The 17,136-nt window shown below is 50.3% G+C and overlaps 1 protein-coding gene across 1 annotated transcript in view; it reads left to right on the forward strand.

Moving 5' to 3' along the window:
- The window catches only part of ICMT (isoprenylcysteine carboxyl methyltransferase), a 131,372-nt gene that overhangs the window by 44,204 nt on the left and 70,032 nt on the right, over positions 1-17,136 (forward strand). The window contains exon 4 of the mRNA XM_086921719.1: positions 7,776-7,993. Coding sequence (XP_086777845.1) covers positions 7,776-7,993 — 218 coding nt within the window. The remainder of the gene's footprint in view (positions 1-7,775; positions 7,994-17,136) is intronic.

Here is a 17,136-nt window from a genome sequence, read left to right on the forward strand (position 1 = left end):
CTCACCCTCAACCCCTCACTCACCCTCAACCCCTCACCCTCACTCACCCTCTCTCACCCTCACTCACCCTCACTCACCCTCACTCACCCTCACTCACCCTCACTCGCCCTCCCTCGCCCTCACTCGCCCTCACTCGCCCTCACTCGCCCTCACTCGCCCTCACTCGCCCTCACTCGCCCTCACTCGCCCTCACTCGCCCTCACTCGCCCTCACTCGCCCTCACTCGCCCTCACTCGCCCTCACTCGCCCTCACTCGCCCTCACTCGCCCTCACTCGCCCTCACTCGCCCTCACTCGCCCTCACTCGCCCTCACTCGCCCTCACTCGCCCTCACTCGCCCTCACTCACCCTCACTCACCCTCACTCACCCTCACTCACCCTCAACCCCTCACCCTCGCTCACCCTCAACCCCTCACCCTCAACCCCTCGCTCACCCTCACTCACCCTCACCCTCAACCCCTCGCTCACCCTCACTCACCCTCACCCCCTCAGCCTCACCCTCACTCACCCTCACCCCCTCAGCCTCACCCTCACTCACCCTCAATCACCCTCAACCCCTCAGCCTCACCCTCACTCACCCTCAATCACCCTCAACCCCTCACCCTCAACCCCTCACCATCACTCACCCTCAACCCCTCACCCTCCCTCACCCTCAACCCCTCACACTCACTCACCCTCGACCCCTCACCCTCACTCACCCTCGACCCCTCACACTCACTCACCCTCAACCCCTCACCCTCACTCACCCTCGACCCCTCACCCTCCCTCACCCTCGACCCCTCACCCTCACTCACCCTCACTCACCCTCGACCCCTCACCCTCGACCCCTCACCCTCACTCACCCTCACTCACCCTCACTCACCCTCACTCACCCTCGACCCCTCACCCTCGACCCCTCACCCTCGACCCCTCCCCCTCAACCCCTCACCCTCACTCACCCTCACTCACCCTCACTCACCCTCAACCCCTCACCCTCAACCCCTCACCCTCACCCACCCTCACAACACATATTGTGTTACAATAGGTGTCACATTTGCGAAAGATAAAACTATTGGCATTGTAAATAACAAAGCTATTAATTCGCTATTTTCAAAACAAGCACATAAATAAAAAATGTGTCCTTTACAATACCAATAGCTCAAACTTTCCTAATGCGAGACCTATTGCATTGCTGTGCTTCTCTCCCCTGCTGCACTCTCCTGCTCTCTAGAGATGTGGCCTAACGACCAGAGCTGCCATCTAAGTCACGTAAATACAAAACCCTCACTCACCCTCACCCTCACTCGCCCTTAACCCCTCACCCTCAATCCCTCACCCTCACCCTCACTCACCGTCACCCTCACTCACCCTCAACCCCTCACCCTCACTCACCCTCAACCCCTCACCCTCACTCACCCTCACTCACCCTCACTCACCCTCACTCACCCTCACCCACCCTCACTCACCCTCACTCACCCTCACTCACCCTCACTCACCCTCACTCACCCTCACTCACCCTCACTCACCCTCACTCACCCTCACTCACCCTCACTCACTCACCCTCACTCACTCACCCTCACTCACCCTCACTCACTCACACTCACTCACTCACTCACTCACCCACCCTCACCCACCCTCACCCACCCTCACCCACCCTCACCCACCCTCACCCACCCTCACCCACCCTCACTCACCCTCACTCACCCTCACTCACCCTCACTCACCCTCACTCACCCTCACTCACCCTCAACACTTCATCCTCACTCACCCTCACTCACCCTCACTCACCCTCACTCACCCTCACTCACCCTCACTCACCCTCAACACTTCATCCTCACTCACCCTCAACCCCTCACACTCCCTCACCCTCAACCCCTCAGCCTCACCCTCACTCACCCTCAACCCCTCAGCCTCACCCTCACTCACCCTCAACCCCTCAGCCTCACCCTCACTCACCCTCAACCCCTCACCCTCACCCTCACTCACCCTCAACCCCTCACCCTCACTCACCCTCAACCCCTCACTCACCCTCACCCTCACTCACCCTCACCCTCACCCACCCTCACCCACCCTCACCCACCCTCACCCACCCTCACCCACCCTCACCCACCCTCACCCACCCTCACCCACCCTCACCCACCCTCACTCACCCTCACTCACCCTCACTCACCCTCACTCACCCTCACTCACCCTCACTCACCCTCACTCACCCTCAACACTTCATCCTCACTCACCCTCAACACTTCATCCTCACTCACCCTCAACACCTCATCCTCACTCACCCTCAACACCTCATCCTCACTCACCCTCAACCCCTCACACTCCCTCACCCTCAACCCCTCACCCTCACTCTCATTCACCCTCACTCACCCTCAACCCCTCAGCCTCACCCTCACTCACCCTCACTCACCCTCAACCCCTCAGCCTCACCCTCACTCACCCTCAACCCCTCACCCTCACTCACCCTCAACCCCTCACCCTCACTCACCCTCACTCACACTCAACCCCTCACTCACCCTCACCCTCACTCACCCTCACTCACCCTCACCCTCACTCACCCTCAACACCTCATCCTCACTCACCCTCACTCACCCTCAACACCTCATCCTCACTCACCCTCAACCCCTCACCCTCACTCACCCTCAACCCCTCACCCTCACTCACCCTCAACCCCTCACACTCCCTCACCCTCAACCCCTCACACTCCCTCACCCTCAACCCCTCACCCTCACTCTCATTCACCCTCACTCACCCTCAACCCCTCAGCCTCACCCTCACTCTCATTCACCCTCACTCACCCTCAACCCCTCAGCCTCACCCTCACTCTCATTCACCCTCACTCACCCTCAACCCCTCAGCCTCACCCTCACTCACCCTCACTCACCCTCACCCTCACTCACCCTCACCCTCACTCACCCTCACCCTCACTCACCCTCACCCTCACTCACCCTCACCCTCACTCACCCTCACCCTCACTCACCCACCCTCACCCACCCTCACCCACCATCACCCACCCTCACCCACCCTCACCCACCCTCACTCACCCTCACTCACCCTCACTCACCCTCACTCACCCTCACTCACCCTCACTCACCCTCACTCACCCTCACTCACCCTCACTCACCCTCACTCACCCTCACTCACCCTCACTCACCCTCACTCACCCTCAACACTTCATCCTCACTCACCCTCAACACCTCATCCTCACTCACCCTCAACCCCTCACACTCCCTCACCCTCAACCCCTCACCCTCACTCTCATTCACCCTCACTCACCCTCAGCCTCACCCTCACTCACCCTCAGCCTCACCCTCAACCCCTCAGCCTCACCCTCACTCACCCTCAACCCCTCAGCCTCACCCTCACTCACCCTCAACCCCTCACCCTCACCCTCACTCACCCTCAACCCCTCACCCTCACTCACCCTCACTCACCCTCACTCACCCTCACTCACCCTCACTCACCCTCACTCACCCTCACTCACCCTCACTCACCCTCACTCACCCTCACTCACCCTCACTCACCCTCACTCACCCTCACTCGCCCTCACTCGCCCTCACTCGCCCTCACTCGCCCTCACTCGCCCTCACTCGCCCTCACTCGCCCTCACTCGCCCTCACTCGCCCTCACTCACCCTCAACCCCTCACCCTCACTCACCCTCAACCCCTCACACTCCCTCACCCTCAACCCCTCACACTCCCTCACCCTCAACCCCTCACCCTCACTCTCATTCACCCTCACCCTCACTCTCATTCACCCTCACCCTCACCCTCACTCACCCTCACCCTCACTCACCCTCAACCCCTCACCCTCACCCTCACTCACCCTCAACCCCTCACCCTCACTCACCCTCACTCACACTCAACCCCTCACCCTCACTCACCCTCACCCTCACTCACCCTCACTCACACTCAACCCCTCACCCTCAACCCCTCACTCACCCTCAACCCCTCACTCACCCTCAACCCCTCACTCACCCTCGACCCCCTCACCCTCGACCCCTCCCCCTCAACCCCTCACCCTCACTCACCCTCGACCCCTCCCCCTCGACCCCTCACCCACCCTCACTCACCCTCACTCACCCTCAACCCCTCACCCTCACTCACCCTCACTCACCCTCACTCACCCTCACTCACCCTCACTCACCCTCAACCCCTCACCCTCACTCACCCTCAACCCCTCACCCTCACTCACCCTCGACCCCTCTCCCTCGACCCCTCACCCTCGACCCCTCCCCCTCAACCCCTCACCCTCACCCTCGACCCCTCACCCTCGACCCCTCACCCTCGACCCCTCCCCCTCAACCCCTCACCCTCACTCACCCTCACTCACCCTCACTCACCCTCAACCCCTCACCCTCAACCCCTCACCCTCACTCACCCTCACTCACCCCAACCCCTCACCCTCACTCACCCTCAACCCCTCACCCTCACTCACCCTCAACCCCCTCAACCCCTCACCCTCACTCCCTCACCCTCACTCACCCTCACCCTCACAACACATATTGTGTTACAATAGGTGTCACATTTGCGAAAGATAAAACTATTGGCATTGTAAATAACAAAGCTATTAATTCGCTATTTTCAAAACAAGCACATAAATAAATGTGTCCTTTACAATACCAATAGCTCAAACTTTCCTAATGCGAGACCTATTGCATTGCTGTGCTTCTCTCCCCTGCTGCACTCTCCTGCTCTCTAGAGATGTGGCCTAACGACCAGAGCTGCCATCTAAGTCACGTAAATACAAAACATGTTGCATTCCAAATGCTATAGGTGTCACATTCGCGAAAGTTATAACTATTGGCATTGTAAATGACAAAGCCATCAATTTAGCAATTTTAAAAACCAACAAATAAATAAAATATGTCATTTACAAGACCAATAACTCCAACTTTTCTAATGCGAGACCTATTGCATTTCTAATGCTTGTTATTTTTAATTGTAATCTTATGGTAGTCAATCACATGTTTTTTCTGAAGCAAAGCTAGTTTTCAGAATCCTAGACAGACAAATGATGGATTAAACCCAGATCTTTTGACTGGGTGTGAGTGTTTGATTGATTCAGATGCTCCGTCCATCACCGCCCCCTTTTGTACCGCTTTTGGCCGCCATAAGTGTGGCAGGGTATGTTCAGACGTGAGTCCCTTGCTCACTTTGCCACTGGATTCAAGCAAGCCGGGCTGAAGACGGCTGGAATGCCAGAAACCGGTCCTCGGAAGCTTGTTTCCGGTCCAGGGAAGACATGGCTTGGCAGTTCGGGCTGGACTGTTCCCATGAGGCACAGGTTCAGACTGATTTGCATATAGCCATGTCTGAACTGGGGTGGCAGAGTGGGCTAAAGAACAGTGATGCACAGCATGTAATATGTAATATGTAATATTTGTAAGTCACGCCTACAGCAGACTTTACAGCCGTAAGGCAGGGTGCTTTATATTACATGTGAGGGCATACCTGCATGAGCAGATATGCCTCTGTGCTGGTCAGTTCCATTACTGCCAGTGCAAGTGAAACATGTGCTGGGCACTGGTGAAAACGAGCTCCCAGCTACATGATGGTTTCACTGAAAATAGGGATATTTGGTATCAAACATCTTATTAATAAACCCACACTGATTCCATTGTTGGATGTATTAATACATGCCACCTGAAAATCTACCAGCCCATGATGCGTTAGCTGAATGGTTCTGGCCAGCCTGCCACCAGAGACGAGTGTCTGACCCCCAATGGTGAGAGACCTTTGCTTTCAGAAGGTTAGAAACCAAGCCTACTTGGGATGAGGATGATAACCCCCGCCCCTCCCCCAGGATGACCTGTTGATTAGCATTCCAAGGCAGGGGAGCTTCAAAGCATCTACCGCCTTTGAAATGCTAGTCTGGTTTCCCCCACAGGAGAGGAAGCTGACCCCCTTTGTCCAGAGCCCTTTGGCACCTGGACAGGTAGGAAAATTAGCTAGTCTGGCAGGCATGCCCATCCACAGGCTTGTTCAACCCCTAAGGTGGCCTAATCTGAGGTGGCCACAACTTTTCAGAGTCAGCCGTCTTTGTGTTGGCAAACGTAGGAATTCTGGGACAAAGTTATGCCCACTTCATACAGGAAGTGGTCATATAGAAGGCGTAGTGACCCCAAGGGTCAGTAGCCCATTGGCTACTACCCTACACTCCCCTAACATCCTTAAATTCAGTATTTAGGGGAGCCCCTGGCAGCAGAAAAGCAGATCCTGCTGACCCAAAAGAAGACTGATGTGAAGTGTCTCAAAGAGCAAGAACTGAAGTCTCCGCAACTGATTTGGCGCCAACCTTTTTGTCCTGTCTGCTGACTTCTGCAGTTGCGCCAAAATATGACTTGTCCTGCAGCTGCGGTACCCCCAAAGCCTGGGAAACCTGCCAGCACTTTGCCCAGGAGTCAAGAACTCCCATGAAGCAGCGGACGTGCTTTCCTGCACTCTGCAGGCAACCCAAGAGACCCGAGGGCGTCAAGACAGCCAAAACCCAACGCCTAAATACACCACGGCACCTGTCGATCCAAGGCCGAGTTGAAGTGGGCCAACAGTGTCAGTGTGGTCCCCCAGCTCTTCAGAGACTGAGTCTACTGTGGTTTTGCCTCTTGTTGACCTCTCGATGTCACCTGCAGCCTCTGCACACAGGCCCCCTATACTGCGACTGCTCCCAGTAAGGAAAACCAAGCAAGTAAAGACACCTCTGCCCCTTCGCCACTAGGCTGTGGAGAAGAGGACGAAAAGGTGTCCCTACGTCCACAAGCATTGTGAGGCCTAAGCCCTCCTGTTGGTTCAGCCAGATTGGCTCAACCCAGTCAGACTCCAGCCTCTTTACATGATGACCGCATTCCATAGACTTGCATTGGACACCCAACGCTGTTGTGCACCCCTGCACATGGCCACCCTGTGCCACATTTGGTGTCTGGTGCTGCCTTAGACATTGCCCACCACTCGCTTTATCTCCGGGAGATTGGTCCCGTAAATTGTTGTACTGTACCCCAATGCCGTACTTGGTCTTCCTTCCATAGGATAAAATTGCAGCTTCTAAAAATTGCACAACGTGGCGACTTTTTGAATACAAAAGAATTTCTCTTGCAAAACGTACTTGCATGATCATCTTGGTTCTGGTGCCTAAATATATCTAAAGATAGGTGTTATTTTTATAAATTTGTGTGAATCTCCTCGCTGAGTCTTTTGCATCATTTATTTACTATTGTGTGAATTTGCTGATGTCTTACATTCCCCTCTGATAAGCCTAAGGCTTCTCGACCACACTACTCCTTGAGGATCAACTTGGGATTGCTAGAGCAAGTCCCTGTCCACTCTTAAGGAAACCCCTAGGCTCTTTGCATGACATGTCTCATTTTGCTGTTTCATATAAAGGGCTAGCCTCCTACACAAACCTAGCCTGTCTTTCCTTGGCCCCCCCAAGCCATTGATCCTGGTTTTAACTGCCTTTCCCATGCATAGGCATGGTCTACTCTCTACAACAGAAGACCGTGATACGTGACTGCGAAGAGGCCATGAACGCTGACTGGTGAGGTTTATCCAGATCTTGATATTACTGATTATGCACAATCCACCAGAATGGTTTAGAGCCAACTTGTAAGCTATGTTTAGCAGATTACCTTCATTTGTGATAAATGTACCAGGAAAAATAAATGCTTTTTTCTTGGTGGTCACTACAAAGGTGACTTGAGTCCAAACATGTTGTTATATTTCACCCTACAATACACAGTCGAATAAACTTTTCATCCATGTTACATTTCTCAGAAATGTCGTTTTTCCCCCCATTTACAGATATGAAGCAAATAACATGGGTTGCTCTAATTGGATTAATGATGGTGATAATCGGGGAGTCCCTGAGAAAAGCTGCAATGCTTACTGCTGGTTCAAACTTCAATCATATTGTCCAGAATGAGAAGTCAAATACTCATATTCTTGTGACAGCTGGTGTCTACTCCTGGTTCAGGCATCCTTCTTATGTAGGCTGGTTTTACTGGAGTATTGGAACACAGGTAAGTCATGCTTAATATCTGCTCAGAATTTGGGATAGGTAATGCTAGTCTAAACACAATGTGGGAGCCATGAAATCTTTATTGCTTCCTCCATATTTTACACTCTACTCATGAATGTTTTAGTTGGTACAGGAGATATTGACATTGTGCCAATTTTATGTTCTAAATATTGGCCTCATTCACCTCATTAATGTGCTTCTGCGTATGTGCTTTTGTGTGCGAGTTTGCAGAGTCAAGTGAGTCCTATTCCTTTCAAAGTTTAAGATCATTGTCCGAGATGTGGTACAACCATATCTTTCATCAAACACGCTGTGAAAAGTGGAGTCTAAAAATATGAATTTATATTTGACTGAACCAGATATGTGCCTTTTGACAAATCAAGCGATCCCAGAGTCCTTTGTAATTGGCTTGCACGCCTATCTTTAACGTGATCTAAAAAATACTCTATAACAAACATCAGCATGGCAAGATATGTTAAAAGTCGGGTAAATTGAGAGCAGATGTTACTGTGAAGAAAAATAGCTGCAAGCCTACTTTAAGTTTAAATCACTTTTTAAGCAAAAATAAGCAACAATAGGGATGTCACAGCACAGAAATATAGGGATATCCCAGCACAGATAGACCGCTTTCCCTGCCCAAGCAGTTGAGCAACCAATGCTTCAATTACTTAATGGCAATTGCATTACTCTGAGTCCTCCTCCCTCTCTTCTATGCGTTACACATGAGGCTTTCCTGCTTCCTGGTCCCTATGGAATTGGGAATCAACCTTGGGGCAAAAGGAAAGGATAGGCCTCAAAATGATTGTTTTAAAAAAACCTTACAAAAAGAATGCTTACAAGACAAAGTGCCCGTCTCACACAAACGCAGAGTGGAGGAAATAGCCAACAAAAAAAGTCTTAAGGGACAATAAACGCAAATTCAGTGACTGAAACGACCATCAATGCCACCAAAACCAAAGAGAGATCCCACGAAGAGAAGTGCTTCCAAGGAGAAGGAAGAAAATTACTCAATCCCCTGAAAAGCTGACCCACTAAACCATCGAGATCAGACCGATTGTTCCAGGAACTCCGAAAAGCCATAATTGCAGCCCCCTGAAGTTTAAGGGAGGCAGCCTTCAACCCCAAAGAAGCCCCCTCCTGCAGAAAGAGCATCTCATCAAACAATGCAGAAGAAGCTGGGTCCAAACCCCTACCCCAACACCAGCTACTGAAAGAATGCAAGTGACACAAGTAAGACTAATTGGTAGAGGAGCGCCTAGTAGACTGCAGAGTCGGTGCAAAACTAGTTGGAACCCCCTTATGCAGCAGACCAAGCTGTTCAACCTCCAGGCTGCTAACCGCATCCGGGACAGAACATCCCACTGTAACACAAGGAATATCAAGGGGGAGGGAGTCGGAGGCAACAACCACTCCACCTCCCTCCTTTCCACAAGAAGAGGAAACCAAGAGGCCCAGGCCCAAACCGGGGCAACAAGAATGACCTATCATCGGCAAACACACCACCGCTCCGTAAGCACCACAGACATCTCCTGACAGAGGGAATAATCCACTGACAACGGAATGGCCCTGCTGAGTGTCCATCAAAGTATTGGAGATCCCACCAGAGAAGGAGACCTGATACCCCCGCCTGCTCACATAAGCCATAGCTGTAACGTTGTCCTTCTTGACACGAACGACCGCCCCCTTCAGAATCCTAGAGAAGGCCCTCAGAGCCAAGCAGACAGCCTCAAACTCCCTCCAATTCGAAGGCTACCTGCTTTGACACTGGTACCAAGAGTCCTTGACCTTATGCACCCCCATCCAGGCACCTCAACCCGCCATACTGCCATCTATTGTGATAATCAAGAGGGCAGGTAGGGAGAGAGACGCACCCCTCGGGACATGATCCCGACAAGCCACCAACCTAGGTCCACCCGGAACTGAGGGGAGGTAGGAATCTGAGACGTTAGAGGAAGGCCATGGGGAGACCAATGCGCCAGGATGTGAGCCATCAGTGTGTGCAAATAAAAGCAAGGCCAGGGAACCAGAAACACAGTTGGATCCCTCTGAACCTGGAGCCAATACGTTGCCACCTGGACGTGTCAAAACTCCAAATGTCACGGACTGGATCTTCACCACCCGCACCTTTGGCAACGTGTCCACGCCCAAATCAGTACGAAACCTTGCCCCAATAAAGAGACGTCCCGAGCGGAACAAGACAGGATTTGTTTGGATTGATAACAAAAAAATGTGTTCCTGCAAAATGTCCAGCACCACCCTTGTTAGTCTCTGAGCCAACCGGCTTGAGGGAGTGTGAACCAACCAGTCGTTGAGGTAAAAATGACAGAAGATTGCCTGACTGTGAGCCATCCCCACCAAAGCACCCAACAGCTTTTTGAAGACCCTTGGGGCATCTTGGAGGTCAATGGAGGTCATAAAGTCCCGGACACTGACCAAGGGAATTATGGCCTGCAAGGTCACCATTTTGAAATGAACGATCCTGACCCACACATTCACTCTCTTCAGATCTAGAACTTGCCTGAAACTACCGGGCACATTCTGAACTAGAAAAAAAATCTAATAGCAACCCAGCCCCTGTTCTTCCACGGGTACCGGGACAGTTACCGCCTTCTCCAGAAGAGCTAGAACCCCTTTCAGAAGAGCCCGCCTACTCCTCCTATCCCTGGGGAAAGGAGTACGGATGGTGCCCCAGCCTGGAGGCAGAGTGACAGACGATACGATAGCCACTACTGATAATGTTCAAGTCCCAATGATCCCTCACATCCCGACGCCATGTGTTCAGAAAAAATTAAAGCCTTCCGCCCACAGGAATTGACGCCCACCTGCAATAGTTTCAGGACTTCCGCTTGAAAGAATTCTGCTGATCTTTGGCACCCACCGAGGCAACAACTTTTTTTCGGCTGGAACTTCCTCTAATGCTCCGAAAAAGGATTGGAGAGCTTCAAGGTGGAATGAAATGAAGAAGAGAAAGAAGGCAGATCCTAAAAGCGATGCGAAGAAACAGAAGCCTTCCCTTTTGTATGGCACAGCATGCTTCGATTCTTGAAAACCTTGGTAATCATGCTCTCCAGTTGATCCCCAAATAGCAATTTACTGTCAAAAGGGGTCTTCAGGAGATAAGACTTCTCAGAAAAGTCCACCTTCCAATCCTGCCTCCGCAAATTCCTCAAAGTTAACACCTTGGAACCAGTTGTCAAGATTTCAAGACATACAAGGCATGCACACCAGCAACAAGGCCTGCTGCTTTCATGTGCACCAGCAACTCGGGACAATCAGTTCCTTCCTGAATCGCTGTGGCCAACTTCTCAAAGTCAGAAACGAGACTGAGCCGCATATGCTGAATAAATATCAGCTTTCAAAGTCAGATTTTCTACAGAGAAAGCCTTCTTATGCACCCGTCAATCTTTTTGTCTGTAGCATCAGAATGAGAACAATCCCAGGATTAATCGCAGTACGACCAATCAGAGTAGCCAGAATGGCGTCCACCTTAACAGTGTGCGGAAGAGAGTCCTCACCCTCCTCCAGTGAAAACGGCTTCTGTAGAAACCTGAGCTCTGAGGAGTGTTTCCAGGTCACATCATTCACCAGTGATCAAGTCCTTAATTTGGGTATGAAATGGAATAGCAAAAACAGGAGGCTTAACATATTGTGGGAACATGCCTTCCACTGCCTCAGAGGATGAAAAAGGCTCAAACCTCACATTCACACGGATGTGCTGCAGAATGTCTGGAATCTCCTCTCTCCGCACCAACTTCCCAGTAGAGGTGGAAGGGCGGTCAGCCTTAGAAGCTGAGGATTCTCCAGAAGGGGAGCCCAACAAACCCACAGCAGAACGAGCACCCCTGCGCCTGGGCTTAGCCCCGTCATCCAAAGCTTGGCCCAGAGCAGAGGCAGACCAGCAGGAATCTGCTAGTCTTCCTCCGAAGAGGACAAAACATGCCTGCGCGTGGATGCTCTCTTCCCCACCATCATAACAATAAGGAGTACAGAACAGGAAGCCCCCTTCAAATAGGCAGAACCTCAGCTCCCGCCCCCCTCCCCCTCACATCTCCTTCCCCAAGGGACCAATCCGGAACTGAGACACAAAATGAAACAGTCACTTTACCAATAATGAAGGTGGTATTTTTTTTTTTTTAAAACAGAATCCAACATGTACATAAGCAAATGAAAAAGAAATAAAAACGGCCTCACATGAGGCCCTTACTGTAGGCAGAGAGGAACTGTCAGCAGAGAAACCACGCCGTCCCCCTATTGTCGCTGCCTCTCTGGCTTGCCACTGACCTGGAAGCACAGCCCCTGCCACCGCGTGCCAGTAACTCTGTCTTCTGATGGATACATCTGCCTGCGGATTCCTTACCTTTTGAATATCCCCTGCGCCAACATTCCGCTGAAACTTTTTTCCTAGCTCTCCTTGCTGATGATGTCACAATGCCACGGCTCCGCTCTCATGACATACCCGGAGCCATAAAAAAGCCTTGTCGGCGTGATGACATCAGTTCCCTTTTTTCCGCCCCGTTGAAGCGTAACGGTTCTCTGGGACTCTCCATACTGTTTTCGAGTTACTTTGTATTTTCTCCAGGTTTTACTGTAGCTTTCAGATGGTGACGTAGAGAAAGTCAGGATTGAAGCACTGTAGAGAGTGCGGGGGTCATGTGTCCATCACTGACTCTCATGAAGACTGTTTGTGGTGTTTGTCATCGGATCACGACGTCGAATGCTGCTCATGCTGTCGCAAGATGAAACCGAAGGGCTTGAAAGAGCGTGAGGCCAAGCTCTTCATGGCTAATGTAAGGAAGGAGAAGAGGGGTCGAAAAAGGTCCAAATTAAAGTCCAAGTCTTCGACATTGCACGCTTCGAAGTTGAGGAAGCATAAGAAGAAAAGGAGGCATGGCTCTCGGCCTCGTTTGTCGAAGAGAAAGGCTTTGAAGTCACCTTCTCCGGCACCTCGTCTTCGTCAAAATGACTTTGTGTCTCCTTCACCATCTCCTCCGGTGACTCCGGTTCATACACCTTCGCCTAAAGATACCCCAGCGCGGTCGCCAATGCCGAGGGGCTTTCCGGCTTCGGAAGGCTTACAGACTCAGGATGAACCTTCTTCTGTGCACAGGACTGTGCCTGTGGATCCAGCTGTTCCGGCGCCAGCTGTACCTCGTGTGGATCCTGACTCTGCTCCATATCCTCCATTTCCTGGACCGGAGTCGAATCCATCGCAGTTTTTAAATACGATGTATGGTGTGTTTGCCAAGACGGCTTTCCCCTCCGGAGCAACTTCGGGTTCCGTGGCTCCGCTTGCCTTCAATTTGGGCGTGCCTCAACAATATGTCCGATGCAAAACAACAGTTGATGGACAGAATGCAGAACAATGTCATACATTCACCCCATTACAGAGATCTGGGCCTAAATCCATCGTTTTTTTAAACTCCACACCACCCCAGTTCAGACATGGCCATATGAAATCAGCCTTGACTCTGTGCCTCATTGGAACAGTCCAGCCGAACTGCCAAGCCATGTCTTTCCTGGACCGGAATCAAGCATCCTAGGACCGGTTTCTGGCTATCAGCCGTCTTCAGCCAGGATAGGTTAACTCCAGTGGTGTGGAGAGCATGGGACTCACGTCTGAGCATACCCATCCCACTCGGGGTGACAAATGCAAAACAACAGTTGATGGACAGAATGCAGAACAATGTCATACATTCACCCCTGTACAGAGATCTGGGCCTAAATCCATCGTTTTTTTGCACTCCACACCACCCCAGTTCAGACATGGCCATATGCAAATCAGCCTTGACCCTGTGCCTCATGGGAACAGTCCAGCCCGAACTGCCAAGCCATGTCTTTCCTGGACGGGAATCAAGCATGTTTCCCCCGCGCTCGTTCGCCTTTTCCAGGGCAGAATTCCGGCATTTACCACAAGAAGGCTATTAAGGCTGGCATCTTCATTAAGCAAGGAGCTGGCTGGCTGTTTAAATCGCAGCACCGTCCCTCCTCCCCACGTCTGTAGTTTTCTTATCGCCACGGACGCCGTCACGTGCCGGGGCTGCCCAGCAGGAAATCATATACTCTTTAAACATTACTGGAGATGGGAGTGACTATATAAAACGTTCATGACCACTTAAAGAAAATTCTATATTGAGAGTGCACAACTGCAAAAAGTGTACAGCTTGATTTCGGAATGTTAACATCTGTAAAATGTTTCTTAAACTGGTTAGATGGACGGTTTCACACCCTGTTAAGACGTTAATGGTGGTAAAGACCTACACGTCGCCAGAGGTTATAATAATGGCAGATGGGTCTGCGAGCTGCATGTCGCGTGGTGTTTATTATGCGGGAACTACCTGCCTCCCTCAATGTGGAGTTTACCTGCAATAGGAACTGCCACTCGAATAGCGGCTTCTCAGGCGCACGGGTCTGCAACCCACCCTCCCCCGCTACCTCAACCCACCCCAGTTGGAGTTCCATCAAAGGAGAAAAAAGTCCTTTCAGACCAGGGCATTCCGGGTTCTGCAAATCACCCCGCTGCTTTTCAGTTTTAATTAAGGTTGAGCAGCTCAGAGGCTAGTGCGTGCCCTCCGGTTTAAGGCAGCGAGCACGGATGAAAGCAGGGATGCTCGAAGCCCGCAGAAGGTGCAGTTTGTAAAATACCCCTACCTGGTCGCTTGGCGTGTCAGTAAGAAAGAGCAGAAATACCACAAACGGTGACGTTGTGGGGGCAAATCATTGAATAACCTGTTAGTTGTGGGCCTTGGGGGGAGAATTATTATGTGTGATTCAGGTTTTGTTGCAGTAACTGAAAGAATTATCTGTGTTTAGACAAACTGCTGCCCGTTATATGTAATGACCAGAAAACTGCAAGACAACTAGTTATTGTTAGAGAGTGCTTCAGCAATTACTTGGACTTGCCGCTTTCACATCCCTTACGTTCCCAGGGCAAAGGCTCACAAACCCACACATTTGTTTCGGAAGGTGATTGCTGACATCTTTCTCTTCTTCTTGCAGTGTATGTACCTTTCATACACTATTGATAGTGACAGGCCATTTTGCTCACAGCGTCAGTGCATCGAGTTGAAGGTGTCTGCAGCACGTCACCCTTCAGATATGTCAAGAATACACTATTGTCTCAGAATACGGACACTTCTGTATTTCCACGTAGACACTCAATGGGTAAATCCCTTGGACACATCTTGCCCAGGTTGTGGCTGTTTGGTTGTTGTAAAAGCTGATTAGTGCTGTGCCAATGATGTTGATTGCCGGGTTAGCTTCTCACTGTTACCTGTGACAATACCCCTGGCTCACAAAGAACATTGTGCATTTCTAGATTCCTCTGGTGCAAGTTACACATGTATTCGCTATATTTCTGGTACCCACCTGATTTCTTTAAATTAAACCTATTTGCGAAGGTGTCCTGGGTACCTACGTTAAGATGTCTGAAGGCACGGAAGGTGTTTATTGACTGTGTGGAATGTGCCACTGTCTGGCCGACCTGAAGAATGTGAATGGGCACACACAAACGGCACGTTTTCATAAGTAGTTGAGAATTAAGAGCAGCCTCGCAGGCATGTTACCCAGGGGCCTACTGCTATGGCAGGGGTCAGACCCCAGAAGCACTGGCACCCCTAGTGCAAGAGCCCCGACATGCCACCCTGAGAAGAAACCGAACTGCCCAATACGTTTTGGAGTATGCGTTCCCATGTGTACAAAGAAATTACAGACCAGTTTCCTTTAGTGTGTGATTTATGCATTGTGTTAGCTTCCTTGTGCTGTTTTCTAGTTTAGAAGCATATGTCCTGCTTAAAAGCCACAACTGTCACGAGGAGGGCATGACAATGACTGTATGTGCCTTCCACGTATTTCGTTGTCTGTTATTTCGAAAAAGACATTTTTGGGCCATTTGTCCAAGTTTGGTGGCGAGGCAATGTGCACTTTTGCTACTAGGAGTGTCTAAATATCCTTCAAAACATATGTGAATGTTTGTTTATCGAAGTAAAGAGCACGCTTTATTTTGGACAGATAATCAGTTCCATTCAATGACTGTAAAAACACACATTACCTCGTTTTTTTAGGTTTGGCAATAAGTTGTGTACTATGACTCCACTGACACCAACATTTGAGAACAAGCATTTACAATGCAACGGTTTCGCCTTTGGAAAATTTAGAGCTATTGGCAATATAAATGACACTGCCATTTATGTATCTGTTTTCAAAACCAACACATAAATACAAATTTTGTCATTTACAATGCCAATAGCTCAAACTTTTCTAAAGGCAAAACCGTTGAATTGTAAAGGCTTGTTGTTTATTCTTCCAGCTTTAAAGATTTTTGTTTCTTCCAGATAGGGATTCTAAACTTTGATACCCTGGGGAAGAAGGACTTTGCTTCAGTGAGTTCTGCTTTAAAATCCTTCAATGCTACCTGTTGTTTGGCTAGATATTCCTACACTTTCTGGGAATTAACTGCTACAGCTATAGCCAAGCTTTCTTAGGATTTCAGAGACCCTTTTCATAATGGTGCTGCGTTATCTATGCAGACTGGCCTGAATACATTGGATGCTGTGGTGCAATCAGTGGGCTCTATTGTTGTAAAGAAGACATGCATGAATGCACACTGCATACCTCTATGGTGCTGTTCAGCTCCTAGATTTGTGGATATGCCTTTTTAATGGCCAGAGTCTCACTGAAGAAAATGTCATGCTTGGTAACATTTAAAAAGTTGTTAAACTGTCCAATCTTTGCCCATTCGGAAATTTCATGAACCGTATGAGAAGTTTAAATTGTACACCTACCAGCTCTCCCAGCAGAAGCAAACTTTAGAACCTCACCAGTGTCTGCCATCGAAATTTTCTCAATCCTTCAGTGATGGAGATGGAGCTGAGGTTGCAGCTTCATTTTTTTTCTTCCTCCTTCACAAATGCAAAACTCCTCTTGAGTTACCCTTTGAACTTCAGTGACACTCTGGTCAGGAGACGGATAGCGTTATTCTTTCAGAGATGGTCTCTGGTAAACTCATATTTTGCTTAGGGGTATTTATTTGCCCTTCTGATGTTGACTTTGCATCAGGTTTTTGTGGTCTGCTCAGGCACATTGTTGACTTGCGCCTGTGGACCTTCAGTATGCAGAAAAGCACAGGAAATGCTTTAGGTTTACAGT

Source organism: Lissotriton vulgaris, chromosome 5, assembly GCF_964263255.1.
Source record: "Lissotriton vulgaris chromosome 5, aLisVul1.2, whole genome shotgun sequence".
NCBI lineage: Eukaryota > Metazoa > Chordata > Amphibia > Caudata > Salamandridae > Lissotriton > Lissotriton vulgaris.